This window comes from Pelodiscus sinensis, chromosome 28 (assembly GCF_049634645.1).
Source record: "Pelodiscus sinensis isolate JC-2024 chromosome 28, ASM4963464v1, whole genome shotgun sequence".
Taxonomy (NCBI): domain Eukaryota; kingdom Metazoa; phylum Chordata; order Testudines; family Trionychidae; genus Pelodiscus; species Pelodiscus sinensis.
In genome coordinates, this window is record NC_134738.1 from 9353745 (window position 1) to 9377547 (window position 23803).

The 23803-nt window shown below is 39.6% G+C and overlaps 1 protein-coding gene across 9 annotated transcripts in view; it reads right to left on the reverse strand.

The window, feature by feature from the left end:
- Positions 1-2865: 2865 nt before the first annotated feature.
- The window catches only part of CDCA2 (cell division cycle associated 2), a 30695-nt gene continuing 9757 nt past the window's right edge, over positions 2866-23803 (reverse strand). For 7 of the 9 annotated variants that reach the window (XM_075910684.1, XM_075910687.1, XM_075910681.1 and 4 more), the window contains 13 exons: positions 22807-22960; positions 20099-20307; positions 16858-16948; positions 15819-16057; positions 15272-15359; positions 12843-13099; positions 12613-12678; positions 12364-12415; positions 10763-10815; positions 9834-9974; positions 9192-9366; positions 5330-6628; positions 2866-3053 (listed from right to left, as the gene is read on the reverse strand). In XM_075910684.1, the coding sequence (XP_075766799.1) occupies positions 5364-6628; positions 9192-9366; positions 9834-9974; positions 10763-10815; positions 12364-12415; positions 12613-12678; positions 12843-13099; positions 15272-15359; positions 15819-16057; positions 16858-16948; positions 20099-20307; positions 22807-22960 (2790 nt within the window). In that variant the 3' untranslated portion in view covers positions 2866-3053; positions 5330-5363. The other 2 variants (XM_075910688.1, XM_075910683.1) reach the window with 2 other exon arrangements.

Genomic DNA, 23803 nt, shown 5'->3' on the forward strand with positions numbered 1-23803 from the left:
TACCCCTCTGTCTACTCAGAAAGAGCTGTAAGAGGAAAATAATGAACTGGAACCTAATTGCTCTACCAGTATAAATGCAGTTTATACATGCAAAAGAATCCCTTTTGCTAGGTTGGTCAGACCATTTGCAATACTGACAAAAGGACTCTGGTGCTGGTATAAAGTGGGGGGGGGGGGGGGGGGGGGTAGAAGTTGCCAGCATGGCTTTTATAGCCCTAACACACATTTATGCAGGCAGAAGGATAGCCCAGTGGTTTGAGCATTGGCCTGCTAAACCCAGGGTTGTGAGTTCAATCCTTGCGGAGGCCATTTGGGGCAAAAATTTGTCAGGGATGGTACTTGGTCCTGCTGTGAAGGCAGGGGACTAGACTCAATGACTTTTCCCTTCCAGTTCTAGGAGATAGCATAGAATAAATTACATTAATGGAAATTGGCTAACTTTCTAGTGTAGACCTGACCTCACTCAGACTAGCATCCCAATGTACTAGGAACTGTACTAAGAAAGCAAAACCAAAAACCATCACTGCCCCCCAAGAACTTACAAGCAGAGCCAAAGTCAAGATGATTTTAAATTGTGATGGTGCCCAGTCTGAATAATTAACACCTTTTACAATTCCAGTCAAGACAAAATTCTTGACCAGTCAAGACTTCACTAGTCAAGTTAAAGCCTAGGTTTTCACATTATAAAAGTCTGATTGTGTTGTTCTGAATAATGGTAGAGGTTGAACCTCTCTAATCTGGTACTCTCTGGTCCATTAGATAAGTGGGATGTCCACTTATCATGAGGGTGGCCAAGCTTCCTGTGGTCCCATTACGTTTGTTTACAGCCACGAGTCCTGGCTCTCAGTGTTCTGTGCTGTTATTTAGCTCTAATTTATCCCTAAAAGTCTTGTAAGAGCCTAGTAAGTTGTAGAAATGTTGGTGATACTGGTAGACAATATTGACTTCCTGTAGTTCTGCAAATTCTCTGGTTCAGCATTGGTTAGGTCCCCACGGTGCTGGACTAGAGAGGTTCAACTATAGATATTTGTCTGAGCTTGCTGACTGGACATAACATGACAACTTAAAACCTGCTCTCAAAAAGGCCATAAGTGGCAAAACCAGATTATCTTGATGCCAAAGCCTATTGACTTCCCCCTGGACCATACTACCTAAATTTTCATCTTAGAAAACCCATGCAATGAAACAATTATAGGCTGCCTTTAAGTTAGAGATGCAAATTTTATATAATCCTTTAAAAGAACTTAACACCATTTTAAAAACATGAAACTAAAATTTCCTTCCACATCACACTTTAGCCCTTTCTCATTGCTCAGCTTTGTGAAAAATGTAGGCAGGTTGATGAATTCTTGGCTCCTGTTCCTACTCAGAAGCTTGGTAACCACACTGCGGCTTGCACATGGCTCCAGGAGTCTACATACACACACTTCCCCTTCTCAAAGGAGCAGTGTTTTATATGCATGCATTTCTGAGATAAAAAAATCCTTACACTTTACTTTCTCTCCCTCACACATACACATGCACTGCATGGGTGAAGATTCCTGTCTCAGAATCTGTGTTTCTCTTCAAAATCCAATGATCCTCCAACACCAGGACAGTCTCATGATCCTTGTTCCCAGTAAGTGTGGCCCATCTAACCTTAAGCGACTCATTATATTCTCTTGCAGTCCAAAAATTCCTTTAACCTATCCTCAGGTTCTAATCTCTAGGCTCAGTTAACCCCTGCAAATCCCAGTCTTAGTCCTCAATTATGTTCAAGTTCGTTATTTTCTCTTAGGCAGAAGTGTATAATTTGAATATATCTTCTATAATGGAGGACCAGTGATCTCCACTCATGTTTAAATGCTAAAGCAACCGAGAGGCTGAATAAAAGTAAATGATACTCAGGAATTGGATATTGCCTATAATCTTTGTTAAAGAAAGATTTAACTGTGGGCAACTAATCAGTTTCCAACAACAAAAATGGCTTGAACCCTGTGCTTGATCTAAAGGATATGGATACAACATACGTTGGTCCTCTACCCAACTGCTTTAACCATGACCACTCATCCCTGGGGTAATTATGCTGGAAACAAAACCTGTTTATATTTCAGTATCTTATGTAAGAAAAAGATATACAGCTCTCACAAGGAGAGTGTATCCAGAAGTATTTACAGACATTAGGATGTTCCCAGCAACTGAACAAATTCTGCAATACAGATTCATGCTATTCCAGTAAGAGATCTGCATTGGAAGATTTACACAATATAAAAGAAACTGTCTTAAGTATCTACTGAAAAATATATTCCAGGAAAAAATAAATTTTTAGTCAAGACCAATAGAAACATCCAGTCTTGCAAGAAAAGACTATGTATGGGCTCTCATATAGTAAACTCTCTCATAATTACTACAGTCAAGCTTATTTATGTGCTATTGATCATAAGATGAATTTAGTTTTATTTTAAGCTATAAATTATTTCTTCCAACTCTACTCTACAAGGTATGAAATAGGCAAGAAAATTAAGTATAAAATAAGAGTATCAAGTGTATCTTCTATGACCAGTTTGTTTTAAACATTTTGACATTTCATTCTTCTGGTTGGGAACTATTTTTTAAAGATTTTTTTTAATCCATGACAGTTTTCACAAACAAGTCCAGTTTGTCTATCAGGTCTAACCCTGTGCAAAATTCATGCTTCACTGCCCTCTGTTGGTAAAGCAACAGTATAGCTAGTCCAACAAAATTTAATTGAATAAGCTCATACCTTCTAAATCAAAGTCTAAAATGTTCACTGTGATAGAATATTCAATTTTGCTAATATTAGAGCATATTCTATTACATTCTAGAAAACAGTTCACATCAGAAAAAATGCAAAAGACAGCAAGAGCAGATAAATGTGCAAACATTTTGTTAATCAAGACCTGAAAGAGGGAAGATGAAACAGTACAAGAAAGAGAACGAGACCTGATGAAGAACTGTCCCTGAAATCAACAGTACAAACACAATTTTTTTGATGTTTCTTGGAAAGTTTCCCCGAGTAGTTCTTTGTGTTCTGAAAGACTGGATATTGGTCTCTGCAGATAGGATAAAACAGACATAGCATTTCAGTGTGATCTTCTAACTTTACAGAAAGTACATAACTTTTATTCTGGCTCTAAATGGTCAAACAGGGTTTACAACAGATGATTTTTCAATGTTAAGAAACTGTTTTAAAGTTAGCATGCATCAGCTTAAAGTTGAAGCAATATAGTAGGAAAAATGAAAACAACAGTGATTGTGTTCAGTAGATCATATTTAACATTTTTCACTCTTTAGCTCACACTAGAAATAAGACAACAGTAAGATAGTAAGTCAACTACTGAGCAGTGTATATATGTACCCAATACAAGTAAAGATTTAAAGGATTCAAAAGCAGTTATGCAGGTCAGAACTTCATTTTCTGGACACCTTCATATCCTTTGTAAGGAGTTTAACATTAAACATTAAAACATTAAAAGTGATCTATACAGTAAAGATTAATCAATCCTGCAGAAACTGGGATTTCTTAATGATCCGCGTGAATGTAAAAGACACAAGTCCATAGCAGAGGGGGCTCCAGATCTGCTGGTGCAAGATGGTAAAGCAAAGTCTCCCCATGTTCTGCAAAGTCTGCCCACCAGCAGGAGCTGCCTTTATCATTTTATTATTGGCAGGAAGATCTCTATTTGTTAGCTTGTTTTTGAAATCTGAAAAAGAATTACATGGATTTCAAAAGCAATTATTTATAAAAGCAACTTCTAAAGTTAGATTTGGCAGATGGGATAGATCAACTCTTCAAACAATTACAGTTCCAGGACATTCTTGAAGCCATCATAACTTAACTCAGCGGTTTCCAAACTTTTTTCTCACGACCCAGTTAAGAAAATTGTTGATGCCTGCAACCCCAACATAATTTGGGCAGAATATGGGCTCCCAGGTGGGGCTGAGGATGAGAGATTTAGCTGTAGGAGGAGGGAAGTCAGGGCTGCGGGAGGAGGGGTTTATCTTTCGTGGCTCCCGGTCAGGAGTGGAACTGGGGTGCTCAGGCTAGCACCACAGACCATGCTGCACCCAAGATGCAGTCAGCAACAGGTTCCCAGGTGCTCAGGGCAGGGGCAGTGTGTGAAGCCCTGTGCGCTCTCTCACATCGCACCTAGAAGCCGGGCCTGTTGCTGGCTGCTTCTGGGGTGCAGCGCAGTCTGCGGTGCCTGGATAGGCAGGTAGCCCGATTAGGCACCCCCCCCCCCCCCCACTGGTCACCTGACCACCCTGCAGCAACACAACCCAGCGCCTGATATTCTGCAACCCAGTACTAGGTTGTGACTTGTAGTTTGAAAACCACTGGCTTAACTAGTAAGACAAGCTCAGTTTTTAAAGGCTATCTAGCCTTCTAAATAGAATGGAATTAGGTTTTGAATCCTGCTCTGTCAAGAACCAACATCATTAAGAATCAATTATTTCCCAGCTCCCCTCAATAGTTTATCAATATAAGTTGCTCTTTTTGATCCATAAATTGTTTCTCTTCCCACAATAGATGAGAGCCACGTGTGGTTGCTGGCATTTCGCAAATTACAGGTTGGACCCCTCTGGTCTGGCACCCTGGGGATGTGACCAGTCCCGAACGAGGGAATTTGCCAGACCAGAGGAGGTCCCCTGCTACCAGCTCTCCACAACATCTTCCCTCCCCGCTGCAGGCCACACCTTCCCACTGTGCTGCTGTGGTCCCAGCAGCCCGGACAGTCCTGGCCTCAGCCCTGCTATCGGGGCTACCTAATCTCTGGCCCCACTACTGGGGCTGCCACAGCTGTTGTGTCTCTAGCCCTGGCCCTGCTGTCAGGGCTGCCGCACCACGGATGTTGCTGGATAAGCAGGTCCTGGTTTTGGGAGGTCCAACCTGTAGCAACTAAAGTGTATTTACTCTTACTACTTTTGTTACAACTTTTACTACTGCTTCAATTAGTTAATCCTTGTAGCTTTCAGTATTCTTATAAGAAATATTTCAACACGTTGCTTTGCGACTCAGTGCCATTTCTGCTAGTAATAGGAAGTGCTGATTCCTAGCGTTAAAAAATTAAAACTTCACCATCATTGCCAACTAACATGCCTGTACCCTCAAAGCTGAGCTTGCTTTTCCTCAGTTGGTTCCCCAAGCACTTTGAAATTGCCAAGCCGAAGGATAATTCAAGTTGCTTGGCAAATCAATAAGTAAAATGATTGTTAATGTAAATTTCTTTGTGACCTGAGAAATAGGTAATTCAAAGTATCATTTAGTAGTAGTGTAACACAGATAGCTGAATTAAAGCCAAAGAAAACCTACCATTAAAATACTGACCTTTTTCTTTTTAAAAATGGATGGCCCAATTTGCCTAGGCATCGGGATGGTTCTCAAAGGATACTTCCACTTCAGATTCCTTTTGGTAGTCTTTGTCACTGTACACAAGGCTTGCCCTTCTCCTTTTCTGTGTTTGAGTTATATTTTCTCGAGTAGAGGCACACATGCTCCTCCTCCTCCGCGTTTTGCAAGGACTGCCTGCAACAGGACCAGACTCCTTGTTTTCTTTCCCCAAAGCTGAGCATTGGATCCAATTTTCTGGTCTTTGATTAATGTTCTCAGATTCTTTAAAGATGGATGCATACACTGTCCTCCTTGATTTGCAAGCAGAATCTGACAAAGAGTTCTTGTCAGGTATTTTAATCCACGCAAGTCCCTCATTTTCTGCATTTTTATGCAGCCTCATACTGCGTCTTACCTTTTTTTCACCATCCTCCCTCATCCTCAGAAAGGACTGTTCTATAGAGTAATGCAGATCACTAAACATTTGAGAGTCATTTTCTACTTGGGGTTCTTGCTCATTAGAAAAGGTATCAGAGAGATTGTTTCCAAGTGCTTTAGAACAGAAACTCTCAACATCAGAAATATAGACAGTGCTTCTCCTGCCTTTTCTTGAAAGCCTTTTGAAGTTAACACTGACATCACTGTCAGGTATTCCTTCTCTTGTGAAGTCTGTAAAAGGATATTCAGTAAGAGTATTTCCACTTCCACCAGTGTCCCGCAGATTTAAGAACTTTAGCTCCTTAAGAACCTCTGAATTATTTGAAGCATGTTTACTTTCTAGTACACGTTCATTTTCTATTATGACATCTCTCTCACTTTCGTCAGATGTATCAAATGTGGAAATGCTATTAATTTCTTGCATATTAGTATTTGGTAGTGGCAAAACAGAATTTGATTTTATAATTACAGGTGAAGTGCATTCTCTTATAAAACTGGGCTCAGATTGCTGATAGCTGGTCTGATTATTGATGTGCACCTCACTGGTCTGATTACTCACACAAATATCACTTTCTTTCTGATTTAGTGACAGTAAGGATGATCCCAGCTCATTTTCTGTTTCAATTTTTTCATGTCTATTAAGCACCCCAATATTAATGGTTGAAGCAGGATCAGGGCCACTGTCTGATGACTGACACGCCAGGTCACTGGTAATACTGGTGTCTACAATCTGAAGTTCTTTAGCTTTTGGATATTTGTTTGTTATAGGCGCTTTCCTTTTGAGTCTTCCAGCCACTTTTTTCTGCTCAATGACTTCCTTCATAGATCCTATGTAGGTATTGCTGGTTTTGGAATAATCTAAAAGGATATACAAAAGTTTACAATTTTAAAAGTTAAATCAACACAAATTTGGTTGGTTATACTTGAGAATGCCTGAAAGTAAAATGTAAATTTTCAAAAAGAAAGTTGGTTTATTACAAAGTATATTTTTTCCCTTTTAGTTTTAAGTAGCTAATATTGATAGTCATTATCAAAGATATTATGCACTGGTCATCTACCCAAGTATACAATCTTTCCAATCAGACTATCCTACAAATCCGTTTTGAGGCACTAGGAATCCATTTTGAGACACTTGGAAGAGGAGAAAGCGATCAAGAATAGTCCGCATGGATTCATGAAGGGCAAGTCATGCCCGACCAGTCTTATTAGCTTCTATGAGGAAGTAACTGGCTCTATGGATATGGGAAAGTCAGTGGGTGTGATATACTTGACTTTAGCAAAGCTTTTGATACGGTCTCCCACAATACTCTTGCCAGCAAGTTAAAGAAATATGGATTGGATAAATGGACTGTAAGGTGGATAGAAAGCTGGCTAGAAGGTCGGGCCCAGCAGGTAGCGATCAACGGCTCAATGTCAGGCTGGTGGTTGGTTTCTAGCAGAGTGCCTCAAGGATCGGTTCTAGGACTGGTTTTGTTCAATATCTTTATTAATGACCTGGATGAGGGGATGGATTGCACCCTCAGCAAGTTTGCAGATGACACTAAGCTAGGGGGAGAGGTAGAGATGCTGGAGGGCAGGGATAGGGTCCAGAGTGACCTAGACATTTTGGAGGATTGGGACAAAAGAAATCTGATGAGGTTCAACAAGGACAAGTGTAGAGTCCTGCACTAGGGATGGAAGAATCCCAAGCATTGTTACAGGCTGGGAATCGAATGGCTAAGTAGCAGTTCTTCAGAAAAGGACTTGGGGATTACAGTGGACGAGAAACTGGATATGAGTCAACAGTGTGCTCTTGTAGCCAAGAAGGCTAATGGAATATTAGGTTGCATTAAGAGAAGCATTGCCAGCAGATCCAGAGAAGTGATTATTCCCCTTTATTCAGCTCTGGTGAGGCCACATCTGGAGTAGTGTGTCCAGTTCTGGGCCCCCAACTATAGGAAGGATGTGGATGCACTGGAGAGGGCCCAGCAAAGGGCGACCAAAATGATTAGAGGGCTGGAGCATGTGACCTATGAGAAGAGACTGAGGGATTTAGGTTTGTTTGGTCTGCATAAGAGATGAGTGAGGGGGGATCTGATAGCAGCCTTTAACTTCCTGAAGGGAGGTTCCAAAGAGGCTGGAGAAAGTGGCGGATGTCACAGTAGTGATGGATGGCAGAACAAAGAGCAATGGTCTCAAGTTACAGTGGGAGAGGTCTAGATTGGATATTAGGAAAAACTATTTCACGAGGAGAGTGGTGAAGCACTGGAATGGGTTACCTAGGGAGGTGGTGGAATCTCTATCCCTAGAGGTTTTTAAGTCTCAGCTTGATAAAGCACTGGCTGGGTTGATTTAGTTGGGATTAGTCCTGCCTTGGGCAGGGGTCTGGACTTAATGACCTTCTGAGGTCTCTTCCAGCTCTATGATAATCAAAATTTTATAGGAAAGTATTTGACTGAAGCCAGTCTCCTTCAAAAAGGCATACGGAAGTAGCACACTTTCAAAGGAGGCCTGATATTAGTACTTACAGGCAGAAATATCAGTTAACTAACTAAGCATATCTATAAAAGATGTGCCTTCATTACCAGAGACAAATTGGAAGCTAATCGTTTCTCCCATCTAAAACTGCAACATCTCTAAATCTATACAGACTAACATTCTGAGCTCACATGACATGGGGGCTCCAGGATCCCAAATTTTTAGGGATCCTAAAAACCCAAAGTGCTTCTTTAGAGAACCATAGCTAAATATTAAAACAGAATATTTCCTTATATTATATAGAAATATAAGATGTCCAATTTGTTTTCATATTAGTTTTACTCAGATTAAATTTGCTTTAAATTCTGTAAGTTTGTTCAAAGTTCAAAAAAAGTAAAAATAATTTGGCAAGTGAGCTAATTTGCTCAACATCCTTTGCGCATAATCAGTAATTAAATGACATGCAAATTTCAAATTCCTCTATGGAACTTAGAAAAACTTGATCAATATTTTTGTTTAACTCAATGGAGAAACAGTGTACTTCTATGGCCCCTGAGCTGTGTTGATTCGTTAATTTAAAAAAAGTTATAGTAAACTAAATGAAACCCTGAAGTTGAGGACCTAACCAACCCATGTAAAGAAAGAGTTTAAAATCAGTCACCTCAAGGCTTTTCTGCCCTATCCTATAACATCATTTATTCAAAGACTCTTCTTTGTAGAAATTTAAATTTAAATTGCTGCACTGTAAGAATTCAGTTTCTCAGTTTGGTAAGTTTTCGGATCATATCACTGAAGTACGATCTCCCCGACTCCCTTTTCTTCAGGATTCCTCTTCACAAGATGATGAAGGTCAGATTTATTAGACTTTTTAACGTATGAAGGATAGAAAGTTAACAGCTTTTACATCTTATCATTGACTGTGGACAAAAATGAGAGCGGGTGAAAGGGAGAGAGACTATATTACCTGAGAAGAGCAGAATAGGTTTCTTAGGTGTGCTTGGAGAACACGGTGCAGAAGAGAGGACCTCTGGGATCTCAGGAATTGGGCTCAAAAGAGGTTTCTTGGAAGCTATCTCTCTCACACCGTACAAGGATTTTTCTACCTTTTTCCTTCCTCTTTTTCCTCTACGTTTTACCTTCTGAAAAAGTTTTAAAAAACAAGACAGTATTATCCCTTCTAAGTTTTCAATAAAGCTACATAAATTAACAGTTTATTTAGAGGGAAAAGCATATATTTAGGTAACACTAAGGAAATGGGTGCAACTGTAGCACAGTTATTTACTGTTGAATATGGAAGTTACATTTTTTAGGAGAAAGCTTAAGGGCTCCATTCTGTGCTATTCTGCTGTACAAGGTTTCTCTCACTTCTTGTGGAAAGAGCTTTTGGGCCCAGCTTCACACTAGTGGTATAGAAAAGGATTAGGAGAGAGTGTGACACCTACAAGATTTAAAAAGTGTGTTGGCAGTGGCATAAAAACACTCCCCCAAACCTATGAGCAGATCTTGTAATTATGGAAGACATCCGAGAGAGAATAATCTTAGGAGACATCTAGGATAGGAACAATTAAGTGAGGTATTAACATGACTGCAGTGAGCTACTACTTACTGGTAACCTTTTGGGGGCAGGTTTGTTAACATTCTTCCCTCTTTGAGCCTGGCTCTTTCTTGTATTTTTAGTATCTTGAGCATTGTTGGCCATCATGCCTGTCGAGCTGCTACGACCAGTCTCTTCTGTAATTCTGATACACTATTGAAGAACATCAATTCTTTTTAAAAATATGGACCAGAAGCCATAACATTCTCAGAGTTATACATCTTGTTTATGCCACTTGATTAATGAAATCAGGATAGCCAATTTATTGCAATGGGGATGAAAGATTTACAAAGCCTAACTTGCCTCTCAGTTAAATATTGCCTTTAAATACACACACACAATTTATTTTAAGGACGGTGGATTGGTCATCTGGAATGCCCTATTCACTCGTTCAAGTGCCCCAACCTGTAACTACAGCTACACAGCCCTGTACAGCAAGTCTAGTGAGACATTCAAATTTGTTAGAACCCTATGCAAGAAACTGAGCCTCAAGTTCCTGAGAGCAAAGGAATGTTAACAGGCATGTGTCATTTGTCAGTGCTATTTGATTAATCTTCTAGATAGATTAATATTGCTACCTAGTAACATGGTGACATTTGCTGTGAGGATGAGGGGTAATGGCTACTTGTATAATTAGTCCTACCATGTACACATGCGCACACATATCCTGGAGACCTTATAGCAATAAAAAAAAGTCACAGTACACAGGAATAAAATCTTAAAATCAAATCAAGATAATTATGCAAGATAGTGCGTGTAAAACGTAAACCATGTTTTAAAATAAGAAAATAAAATCATTGCTGTCTAAGTCTTACCAATATTTCAATCATTTGTTACTAACAATACAAACAACAGTTGATAAAATTCAGGAGTTATTTGAAAGTTCAATAAAAATTATAAATCAGACATAAAATTACCAAACAAATATTAAGGATGCTTACCTTTCTTTTAATAGAGGACCGGGTTATTCTTTTATCATCAAAGGAATTAGTTTCTGTTAAATACATTGGAAAATAAGAGTCGTGATTAAACTATGTAAGAACAGCAGATCTATCCTGGGAAATCAGCTGCATCTCACCTTTTAATTATGCTTATTTGCAGGGCTCGACAAATAATACAATCTACAGGCCTATGGCGAGTAGATTGTAACCCAGAAGAGCCAGGTTCGGCAAGCCCTCCTTATTTGTTTTGTGTACAATGTATTCTTAGCCCTTAAAAACAAACAAACAAAAAAAACCCCATACACAAGACAGCCTTTGCTCTGAAAAAAGTTGTAATTAAAAATATAAGTACAAGAAAAACAGAGGGGTTTAGTAATGAAAGGGAGTACGATTACAGCACCAATCTAACATGGTAACTTAGAAAAGAGGCATGTACATACCTTGTTTAGGTTTCGTTTTAATTTATTTGTGGCTTGTTATTTACATTCTAAAAATCACTACATTTGTACAGAGTTCAGACTCAAAAAAATGGATATATCCAAGTTACTAAGCCCAATTCTCATTGTTAAAAAAAAAAAAATCAAATTTAATCAGGGATTAACTTGGTCCGAAGTATTGTTCCTGTGACCCAACTGAAGTCAATGGCAAACCTTCCAATCATTCAATGGTGCATGATAAGGCCATAAATTTGTAGGACTAACCAGGTTCAGTGAAAGTAGTAATACGTTTCAGACAGAATGTGAAACCAACTCCTAAATACTTGTTGATAAAAACCGTGTGCTCCATCACAGGGATGTAATAGTACACTCGATTAACCGATTAGCAAACGCTTATAGGTTAATGCTATAGACTACATGCATTTCCCGCTCCCCCTCTCCCTGCCAGTAAATTTCTCAGTCCTGGCTTGTGACAGGTCCGGGACCTACCCCTGCTGTGGCTCTGCATTTCAAGTGTCTTAAGAGCCGGGCAGGCAGGCAGCCCACTTCAGTTCTGGCTCGTGGGGGGTCCAGGAGCTCAGACCCTCCCCTAGACAGGGACTGCTGCCACCTCTCTCTCAGAAGCAGCAATACAGGGCAATAAGCAGCCAGTCCGTATGGGGAGCTGGTTTTTAAACCGGCTCCCTGGTGCTGCTGCCTCTGATATGGTGGCTGCTGGCCCGACCCCCAGGGACTGTAGAATAGTCAACTAACAGATAAAATTTCATGAGGTTACTTGACTATTCAATTAACCAATATTTAACATCCCTGCTCTATCTCACTGTCATGCATTTTTAACATGCTGATCACACTAGGTGCTCAACTGGAAAAACATGAAGAACAAGCAGTAAATTCAATTTAGACCAGGCACAAACACACAAATTGAGGTTGCAATGAGGTTCAGTTGACCTCAAAGCCAGTGAAGATTAAATAGTGTGTCTTATTTATTCCAAATTTATTTTCAAATTTTATCAAGCCAGCAGCATTCAACATGCTTACATTTGATATTGAAATATATGCTCTTGACATCTTTCCCTAATTTTTTCCCCCCATCAACTAAGATGCACAAATGTTTTGAGATAGCAAATATATAAACTAAAAATCCATATTGTAATCCAACTTTACCTTTCGTTTTCTCTGAGATTGCTACAGACACTTGAAGGGGCTTAATGTAGTCCTGTATTTAAAAAAAAAAAAAAAATTTTTTTTACACAAACATATCTTTTCTATACTTTCAAAAACTTTCCTTACAAGAGCATATAAATGCTCTAATAGAATTTTTTACAAGATGAAGCAATTTACTGATTGTCACATGAAGAGACATGAAACATGGTGACCAAAGGATGAAACACAACAAGGCTAAATCCTACGTACCTCGGATACCTTTATAGAATTCAGACCCAATGGCAAATCTGAAGGCAGAGCCGCTATGCAGGATGCCTAAGGCAAATGAAGCAAAGCTTAATGTTTAAAGAATAACCATTCCAAGATGTCAAATTAATCCAGATTTTAGCATTTACAATTTTTTTTAAAATGGAACAAAATGGACTGATAAAAGACTGTATAGACTCAGAAATTACTGTAGTAATTTAAAGCAAACTCACATCATCATCATCTTCACAGTCAAAGTCTGGCTGGGAGAAAGGGGTTTTGATCGGACTTAATGCTGGGGAAGAGCTATCAGTTTGTGCTTCTGGGTTACTGACTGGTGTCGCTCCTTTACGCAACGGTGTATTTGCAGGCAACATTTTATCAAATACTTCTGGGCTTAAATCGTCTCCAAAAGTAACCCTCTTTCTCTTCAGTGGCTTTCCAGAGCTGTGCACATCTGTTTTGCCTATTGTTTTACTATTGCTGCTATCTGTAACAAAAGATTAAATACACAGAACTATACTGTGATTAATAGAAATATTCTACTTTAAAACTCCCTTACTTAGAAGTAGAGAATTCCTTATCAAGTCACCAGGATTTGTCGGAAACGATTTGGGAATTAAGGAAAAAGGAGGCATATCTGAGTTTCTTGTAAAACTAGAACTGAAGATGAATTCATAGTCAGAGGTGGAAGAGATCTCAAGAAGTCAGTGAGACCTCAACAGGTCATCCAACCCCTGGCCCAAAGCAGGATCAACCCCAAATAAATAGCTTTATGGTTTTTGATAGGAGGAAATCTAAAACCATTGACTAAAAGAAAAAGGAATCTCATAGTTACTTATCAGGCTCCCTCTGAAGATGCTACTTTATAGGCAAGATGGACTGTCAGATTCTGATGTCCAAATATTGTTTGAAAGTGTTAAATTATTGCTATGATGAACATGTTAGAACAATATCAAAAGTAGTTACCACCTTATATTACTATTGTAGCCTACATGCTAGCAGTGTTAGTTCAGTCTGGGAGGACAATTATCCATCCACCCACATCGCAATCAGCATATTTTAAATGGCTAAAGAGATTGAACTGCTACCTATCAAAAACAGTCATTCAGAAAAGTACTGAGATACATTGATCGGGTGATGTGGAGAACAGCTCATGTTTCTAAATTGTTGAATGTTTACGGAGGTGAATAGTCTAGCAATCTTGCATCTATATTGCCTTTCATCCACAGTGCTTTACCAACTAACGAATTATGGGAAGATTTTGGCCTTGGCTGAATATAATTCAGTTGTGCAAAGAGATAAATAGAGGCTGTGTTCTTGCTTTTCCATCTCCACATCTTAAGCACATATACAGTTCCATCTCCTGGCCTAATGTGTCATCCAAGACATTCAAGTCAACATACAAGGGGTGTAGTTTGCTTTTAATATGAGCCACTAGCAGATTATTACTGAAGCACGATGCAGGGAGGAAAGGAGTTTTGCCTATGAGACAATATTCCTTTCCTGCTGTACTCCTGAGATCTAGCCATCACATATTGATAGCCCAGTCACCAATGGGATAAAAATGGTCATTGCTTAAGAGCCTGCATTGATCATACACTGTAGTTTAAGACAAAGAAAACTCAAATTATATCTAAATTTACAGAATTAGTTTAAAGAGCTGGAATTCATAATGCAGTTGTAATTTAGCAAGGAAACAGGGACAATACCTGAACCCTTAAGAAAATAAATTGTGGAATGTTATAACTCCAAGTGGTCATAACTTCAGTTTTACACACGAAAATGGCACTTCCAGAACTTTAGCATTCCTGGAGTATTAAGTACTATGTCAGAGGGTAGAAAGTTTACTACTAAGCAAACCAAGTAATAATTCTTGTCCTTAAAAAGGTCTCCACTTTATGTACATGACGCTGTAAGGCCCTCTGAGATCTGCTATTTCAAAACAGTCATCATATAATCTTACCATTACCTATTTTTCACAAAAAACGTTTTAACTTTGAAAGTTTTTCTGTGCTATCCCAAGTGTATTGCCATATAGAAAACCTGCAGTTTTCTTGTATCTTATAGCTGAAAGACAAGTAGAGGTTGTACCTCTAGTTTGGAACCCTTGGGACCTGACCGGTACCAAACCAGAGAATTTGCTAGACCACAAGAGGTCAATATTGCTAGCATCGCTACCAAAACTTCCACTTCTTACTGGGCTCTTAGAAAACATTTAGGGGTAAATTAGAGCTAAGTAACAGCACAGGACAGAGTCAGGACTGGTGGCTGTAAAACTTTGTGTGACCATGGGAAACTTGGCCACATCCATGAAATCATGACAGACAAGAGTGCCAGACTAGAAAGGTTTAACCCGTAATAATGAATGGGCACATCATATTTGTACCTTTTGTACCTATTGCTATATAACTGCAAAAATTGCTGAAAACAAGAAGTTGGAGAAAGATATTGTCCTCTCTTTTCTCCCCTCAGACTGTTCATTTTGAGAATTCCATAGCACTCTGCATATACACAGTTTCATATTTTTCTTCTCCATTGTACTGCCTCATGTTTTGCAACAAAGTGACCAATAGCAGCATCAAATTCAACTCAACCGTGTCCCTTTTAATTAGAGGGAAATAAAGTTTATGCCAGTTTAGAAAGTATAAAAATTTCTGACCTGTTTGCTGATCTTCACAACTTCTTGAGAGGTTAGAGAATAGAAGAGGCTCATTTTCTTCTGCGCCAATAGTATTGTTTGTGTGTTCCTATTAAGATTAACAGTGTTACTCCTGTCTAATCAAAACTGTACTATAACAATTTAGGCATTACAAAATTTGCCTGTTCATTTTTAACCTAATGTTCATTTTTGAAAAAGGATAATAGAAGTTATTTCCTTAACAATCAGCATAAACGGAGCATTAGATTATCGTGTTTTTAGAGTGTGTACATGTATGTGTTTGAGTCCTCTTGAAAAACTTTCAAAATAATTAAGATAAATCTTTGACATGAAAGAAAAAAAAAAAGAGTGGTCACAGACATACCCCTTTCTATCCACAGCACTAACATAATTGCTTAACACAACTTCCAATGCATTTTTGTTATACTATTAGTCAAGAGATGTTTCTTGGAAAACTTGGTTCAATTTTAAAAAGTTACTGAGTAGTTAACACAGTAATGCTTCTTTAATATTTCAAACATATTTACAATGAGATCATTGCACCAACCTTCACAGTTTCCAACAGTAGTTTTACTGGTGTTTTCTTCAGAGCCGATCGAAGGCAGGAGCAGCCATCGAGGGATTGTTCACTGGATGGGAAGTTTCCTTTTTGCCTTGGTGTAATAGGAGGCATGGTTTCATCGAATATCTCCAAGCTCAGTTCTTCTGCAAAAGTAACTTTCTTTCGGCTTGATCGTGACTCACTATTACTTCCAACTTCTTCACTGATACACTCAGAACTCAAGTCTTCAAAATGAACAAGTATCAAGATTTAAGGGGCTCAGAAATAATTAAAAAATTCAACATTAGCAGCGTGCATGTGTTGCAACAACTTAGCATCAAAAGCTGCTTAAATATGTAAATTCCCCAGAAACTATGTTTGTGGTAGTGTGGCCTCCATTAGAGATGCACTGTGTAGGAGATACATTATCAGACATGGTAGTTTATTTCCCAAGTTTAAAATAGGGTTGCTATAGTACTGCATTTATTTCCCTATAAGGATTGTATCAGCATTTCTATTATCCTTCCCTATTTTCTGGATGTTTAACATGCAGCTACAGGAAGTGGTCAATGAAAGATTTTGCATACAAGTAGACGGGCATTAATCAAAAAGGTTCCTTAATTATAGTCTCACTTTCTTAGCAGCAGAAGAACCATTTACAAGATGAGATTGTCTCCTATTTTTGGATTATTTTCTTTTCTAACATCTTGATAATCTCCTATTACTCTTGTTGGGGGGAACAAAACCCCTATCTTTCTATTCAATTCTCATTTAAAAGTAGTATTTCCAAACATTGTAGCCTACAGCAAAAGGTCTGGGAACCCGATTTGAGGTTCTTCTGCAACTGCAATTAATTCTAGTTTTGCCAGCATACGTTTTGCCAGCATTGATAACAGCACAAAACTATTTTGACTCCTGTTGGATTTGGAACTTTTGATCAGAAAGAGAGCATTACTGCTGGTTTAATTATGTTTCCATTTCACAAGACATATTTAGTTTAAGACGTTAACAGAGTATTAACAAAAGTAGCGAAGAATTTTCTTACTGCACGGAGTCTTTGGGATGCCCGTTAGTGGAATAACCTCTAATGATAATCTTCCAGATTCATTAATATTTGGTGGTGAACAGGGAATTTCCTAGAAAAAAAGAATAGTTATTTTCACCAGAATTCTGATATGCAATGAAACATAGTAAAAAAGTTTTCAAAATAACCCCCCCCACCCTCCCCCCCAGGGCTTTTTATAAAGCAAAATCCTCAGAACAGCTTCATTACCTAAAGTTATTTGAAGTACGGATGTTAGCGTTTAACTGATTAAATGGTTTACCAATAAACATTAGCTTATTGGTTAACCTTACAAGTTAAGCTCCAGGTAGCCACCACAACATTTAACCATGTAACCAACTGAAATTCAATCAGTTACATGGTTAGTGGGTTTCTTTTAATGTTTATACCCCTAATTAGATGTGAACTGTAAAGATTTATCTTGCTTATGCTCACTGAAATGTTTCTATGTCTAAATAGTCTTTTTAAAGGAATGGTTTCAAATCTTGTTTTTCAAATCTGTCACATCAATTCTGATCTTTAAGGGAAGACAACGAGGAGTCAGACAAAAACTGGGGTTTCTCAGTGTTCCCTCTAAACTGCATGACAGCACAGCTTCACAGGTGATTAATCAGCCCCACCCAGTCAGTCAGCTCCATGCAGGGAACCCTGAGCCCCTGACTGGGCAGGGCTGATCAATCACCAGTGATGCTATGCTACCCTGCAGTTTAGAGGAAATACTGCTCTCAATCCTAAATTGAAGGGACAGGGTGCTGAATCTTTTACATGCGAAGTTTGTCGTCTGTTCTCCAAATGTTTCTAGTTAAACAGCAAATAAATCAAGAACCAAAAAAGTTTTAAAATTTTCTGACTACACATTCTCTTCCTCCACAAATGCTCAGTTCCAGACCTCAAATCACACATAAGGAAGGCAAGCAAGATTTGATATTTCCAATGTAAAAAAACCTAGCCAAAAACCACAAAAACAGCACACAAAATATGCCTTCCCCTCCCCCTATTCCAGGAATTTTAATACAAGTTTAAGGCCTATTTTTATATATGGAGAAAGCAGCAGATAATTTAGAAAGGTTTTACAGTTCACTTAGAAGGCAGTCAGACCAGGATCAAATAGGTACCTACAGACAGAATAGAAAGTTAAGAACTATTCAGCTACCACTGCAAGTTAATTATTGGCAAACTGCTACTGGTGCTTATGACTTTTCCCTTTTTCTTTAAGCATATAATGCATATTAAAAAGTCAAGTAATATTCCTTCTGTAGGAATACAGTTTCATTATCATATTACAAGTCTCTATGGAAATCATGCTTTGTGATGATCTCTTGATCATCGAAGTTAAGTGAGGCGTAAAGCAGGTGTATGTTCTGGGGAAGATCAAAGCAAAAGATGGATTTCTGATTGATGGTGAAGTTCTTCAGATGCTCCTTTTCACAGATGACATTGTCCTAATTGCGTTGAAACCCACAACATTCCAAACCGTCCTTAAATGATATCGGTAAGAATGCAAAAGAGATTGGCCTGACCATCCACACTGGAAAAACTAAGTGGATGAAAAACACATATTGCTCAGAACACATCATGCAGTTGGATGGACAGACTGTTGAGATAGTAGATCAATATGTATGTTGTGGAAAAGTTGCTATCTGCATCAGTGGCGAGACCATTCACATCGATAAACTCACGGACCTTCCAAATATTACTAGTCTCTATAGTTGGCATCATTGCCACAAAGTATCAGCAAAGCCAGCAACTTATCAAGATTCAAAAGAGGATTTGAAATTCATGCAAATGAGAGAAGTCAGAGAGATATAGCTTGCATGGTTCCCCAGATGCACTTACTTTGGGGGGGGGGGGGAGGGGAGATCAGGTCTAAGTACATGCACATCACCATGTGACCCAGAAGACTGAGGCAAGTTCTGGCTGTGGTGACTGGAAAGCTGGCAAGCAACTACACCATCTGGGTCATCACTGAAGTGATGTTCGGAGAGGAAGGCCTGCGCCCTGGTAGCATCAAGCGCTGCATTGATATACATGATCCTTTGAGTAGGCAACAGAACTGATTTTAAGGGATTAAGCAACAGATCAAGATGATGTAGCGCATCTATGGTGAAGGCAATGATGTAGAGAAAGACTTGGATTCCCTGCCATCATAGGAAAGCCAGTACCACTGCCATGCACTTGGTAAACACTCTTGGTGCTGTCGAGAGTCCAAAGGGGAGGGTAGTAAATTGGAAATGGCAGTTGCCCCCCAGGAAATTGAGGTAGCAACTGTGCAAGGGCATGATGGCAATGTAGAAATATACATCCTTCAGATCAAGGGCGACATACCAATCTCCCAGATCCAGGGAAGGAATGATGGAGCTCAGAGACACCATCCAGAACATGTGGTTGATCACAAATTTGTTGAGCTCCCTTAGGTCTAGCATGGACTGAAGCCCCCCTTTCACCTTGGAGATTAGGAAGTAGTAAGAACAGAAACCTCTGAATTCCTGAGGAACCTCCTCCACCGCTGGCAGATTGAGAAGCGTGTGAACCTCCTGCATCAGAAGTTACTCATGAGAAGAGTCACTGATGACGAACAGGTGTGTGGGGGAGTGATGGGGGGGGGGGGGGGGGGGGGAGAGAAGAGAAGAGGAGGAGAGTGGAAGGAGAGGAAAAGGTATCAAATAGCACTGCTTCAAGTCACAGCCCAAGTCCCTGGAGAGACATGGGAGAAAAAGAAAGGCCCCTTTGCTCCTGCTACTAAAGACTTAACTGGCCAGCTATTTATTAACTATTATTTAAAAAAATGCACTAGCTAGCTAGGGATGAACGCAAATCAAGCCAACCAAAGTTCTAACAGTTGCCACTGAAGAAGGGACTGAGGAGTGGTCAGGTCAGCAGGGTCATATATAGGGGGTGGCACCGGCACCAATTCAAAGGGTTACACAGCCAACCTGAAGGGTAGTAGGTAGGGCAAAACTTTCTGAAAATCATGACTGCAGCATGTGCATGCCTTAATTGGAATATGTATGAGCAAGCACTTGAACTGAGGATGAATGGGGTGGGGCTACATTTCAATCTACAGTCAATGCACCAGCATGTCAAAAGATGCGGCTTCAACAGTTCTATTGCTCACAAAGAACTGCTAATGTCTATTGCTCACAAAGGATCTGCTGAAATCTGCAATTTCACATGTTTCCCTCAACCCCAGACAGATATGCATACATTCTTCAAGTAAGCCTACCTTTGAAATAGCAGTAGTAGTTTCAGTGATGGGCACCTCCTTTGGTGGAGAGACAATCTTGCATATGTGGATACTGGCTACAGTTTTATCACCATTAGTTAATTTTTCTTTCAAGTTTTCCCTATAAGCAATCCTCTTGCATTCAGATATTAATTCTTCGCTCAACTGAGACTGTTCGTGATGTTTTGTAAAAGGTGGTTTGTTCGGAGCTGCATTTGTAAATTAGAAAAATAAGCGAATCTTAGATTTTCCACATAGATCATTTACATCCCTTCACTGCATAGATAAATAAGCCAGACCTCTCTCTATTAGAAGAAAATTAAAAGTATCTTTGAATTCTTACAAGTAGCACTGTATTACTTACCGTATATTCCGGCGTACAAGACGACCTCTGATGTTAAAAAACATCCCCCAAAAATCGGGGGTCGTCTTGTACGCCGGGTATACATCCCAGGCGCGCCTGGGATGCCCCGCCGCCGGAGCCCCTCCGCGGCTTTGAAAGCCTCGGGGGAAGCCGGCGGCCGGGCATCCCAGGCGCGCCTGGGCTGCCCCCCCACCGGAGCCCCTCCGCGGCTTTGCTCCCGGTGCCTCTGGTCTGCTGGGGACCATCTCCAGCAGACCAGGGACACCGGGAGCAAAGGAGGCGGAGGGGCGCTGGGGTATAAGATGAAACCCTATCTTTTAATTAAAAAGATGGGGGTCGTCTTATACGCCCAGTCGCCCTATACACCGGAAAATACGGTATTTTAATTTTCTTGGGGTTTTTAAAATAAAGCAACCACCAATAATAAATAGTTAATTCTGTGGATGGTATGGAAAGCAGTAGTAGAAAGAGCAGCTGAGAAAAGTAACGAAATATAGCAATGTATTTTAATACATTTAAATACATTTAAATAGGTTTAATAAAGAGAAATGCAAAGTGCTCCACTTAGGAAGGAACAATCAGATCCATACATACAAGATGGGAAGCGACTGTCTAGGAAGGAGCATGGCAGAAAGGGACCTAGGGGTCATAGTGGACCACAAGTTGAATATGAGTCAACAGTGTGACGCTGTTGCAAAAAAAGCAAATATGATTCTAGGTTGTATCAACAGGTGTATTGTAAGCAAAACTCGTGAAGTCATTCTGCCGCTCTACTCTGCACTGTTAGGCCTCAGCTGGAGTACTGTGTCCAGTTCTGGGCGCCACATTTCAAGAAAGATGTGGAGAAATTGGAAAGGGTACAGAGAAGAGCGACAAGAATGATTAAAGGCTTAGAGAACATGACCTATGAAGCCAGGCTTCATGAACTGGGCTTGTTTAGTTTGGAAAAAAGAAGATTAAGGGGGGACATGATAGCGGTTTTCAAATATCTAAAAGGGTGTCACAAGGAGGAAGGAGAAAATTTGTTCCTCTTGGTTTCTGAGGACAGGACAAGGAGTAATGGGCTTAAAGTGCAGCAGGGGAGGTTTAGATTGGACATTAGGAAAAAATTCCTAACTGTCAGGGTGGTCAAATATTGGAATAAATTGCCAAGGGAGGTGGTGGAATCTCCCTCTCTGGAGATATTTAAGAACAGGTTAGATAGACATCTGTCAGGGATGGTGTAGACGGAGTTTAGTCCTGCCTTGAGGGCCGGGGGCTGGACTCGATGACCTCTTGAGGTCCCTTCCAGTCCTATTATTCTATGATTCTATGATTTTCTGGAAACTTTCCTCTACTTATTGAGCCATATTGACTTTTCATGTGCAACACTTAATTTCATTTTCCCTACTGGATAGTTTACAGGCCTTAGAGAATATGGCAACTTATCAATAATTTGGTGTTCTCTCAGCATTGCTTAAGTTAATTATACATTTCACTTCTATGATAAAATTTCCAAATTCAGGTTGAAACTCTCTTAACCAGGATTCTCTGGTCTGGCAACATCTATGATCCGGCACGGATGTTACGTGATTAGAGAGGCCTGGTGCAGGGCCAATGGCAAGGACCCCTGTGGGGCCGACAGGCCAGCGGGCTTGCCTGCAGCAGTGGGGCTGCCTAGCAGGGTTGACAGGGCAGTCGGGCCAGCAGGGGGTGGGAAGCCAGCTGGGAGGCCAGCAGAGCTGGTGGCAGGGATCCAGAAATGACCTTCCCTAGTCTGCCAAAATCCTTCATCTGTGACTGGTCACGTCCAGAGGGTGCCAGACCAGGGAGGTCCTACTGCATTTTTAAAGGTGGTATTGGACACCAATCTTCACACAATGGAATTATAAAGGTAAGGACCAATCCAAAATTTGTAAATGGTAACTTATGATTTCAATCTCTACCATTTAGATCCATGAATTCATTCTGGAAGATGGGCAATAAAAAGTGAATCAAAACACATTCAATGACAAGTAAAAGATAAGAAGCCTAAAGAAGCCTTCTTGTCCAAAATGTATACTAATCAGTTATAGTCAGAATAGTACTACCTAAAATTTTAGAAAGTAAAAACTATCAAAGAAGTTACTAAGGAAATAGACAAATACAACACTGGGGCTTTTGGTTAGTTTACTTTTTTATTCTCTGAAACCATGACTCAAGATTCACCCAGAAAAACTACGCGTGACAAAAATACTATTTATGCTTGTTATGAATAAACACCTTAAACAAAGTTATTATACTAAAATCATATCGTTTCTAGTCACAAAAATTAAAGTTACCATCAACATTATTGATAATTTTTTATTAGATAGAATTTACTTACAATAGCCCGCTGCCTGGGACTCTCTCACTTCTTGTGAGAGTCCAGGAAGACAAGCCCTCCCCTCGTCCTCTTGCACTGATTGAAAAGATGATTGGAAGGCAGAAATCTTATCCTTTAACGAGCCAACATTTTGATGTTTAAAAGGGCTGGCCTGCTAGGACATGACAAAATAATTATTTTAAATAAGTCGAAACTTAGCATATTTCTCTTTGATATTTGTAACAGAGCAGCAAATAAGTGTATCTTAAAATGGCATTGTTTCACTTGGTTACTGCCCCTAAGAATATTTTAAAAAGGGATTAATCTCAAATACTCACACAACAATGCAATTTGACTGCTTTTTTTATACTTAGTCCCTCCAAAGCCATTTGCCTCTGCCAGTCCCATGCATGTAAACTAAACTGTATGAGTAACATTGTTCTATATTTTAGACATAACTACACACAACACTGAATAGTAATAGAGAGGTAGCTGTGTTAGTTTATTCTTTTGTTTTAGCAAGATCAGACTATGTAGCACTTTAACAAGATGGTTTAATAGGTGATGAGCTTTCGTGAGCCAGACCCACTTCCTCAGACCATATTCTGGAAGAGAATTGGCATGACTATATATACACACCAAAGGAATACAATGAAAAAAGTGAACACATTATAAAACTGACAAATCAGAAATAGTACAGAAGGTGGGGTGAGGGAGACAACAGACATCTTCACAATGAAAAACCAGTTGCTTTTCATTTCAACCTACAAGGACATAGTCTTAACTTTATTCCATGCATTTTACTTCAAAGAAACGTTAGCACCAGATTAGAGGGAAACTTCAGAATTTTCTCTCATTCTTAAATTTGACACTTTACAAATGGGCCTTAAAGATGCTAATTATCTTAACCATTACAAAGACAGCTTCTGCACTTATTACCCCTGATTAGAACATAACATAAGAACGGCCATACTGGGTCAGACCAAAGGTCCATCTAGCCCAGTAGCCTGTCTGCCAA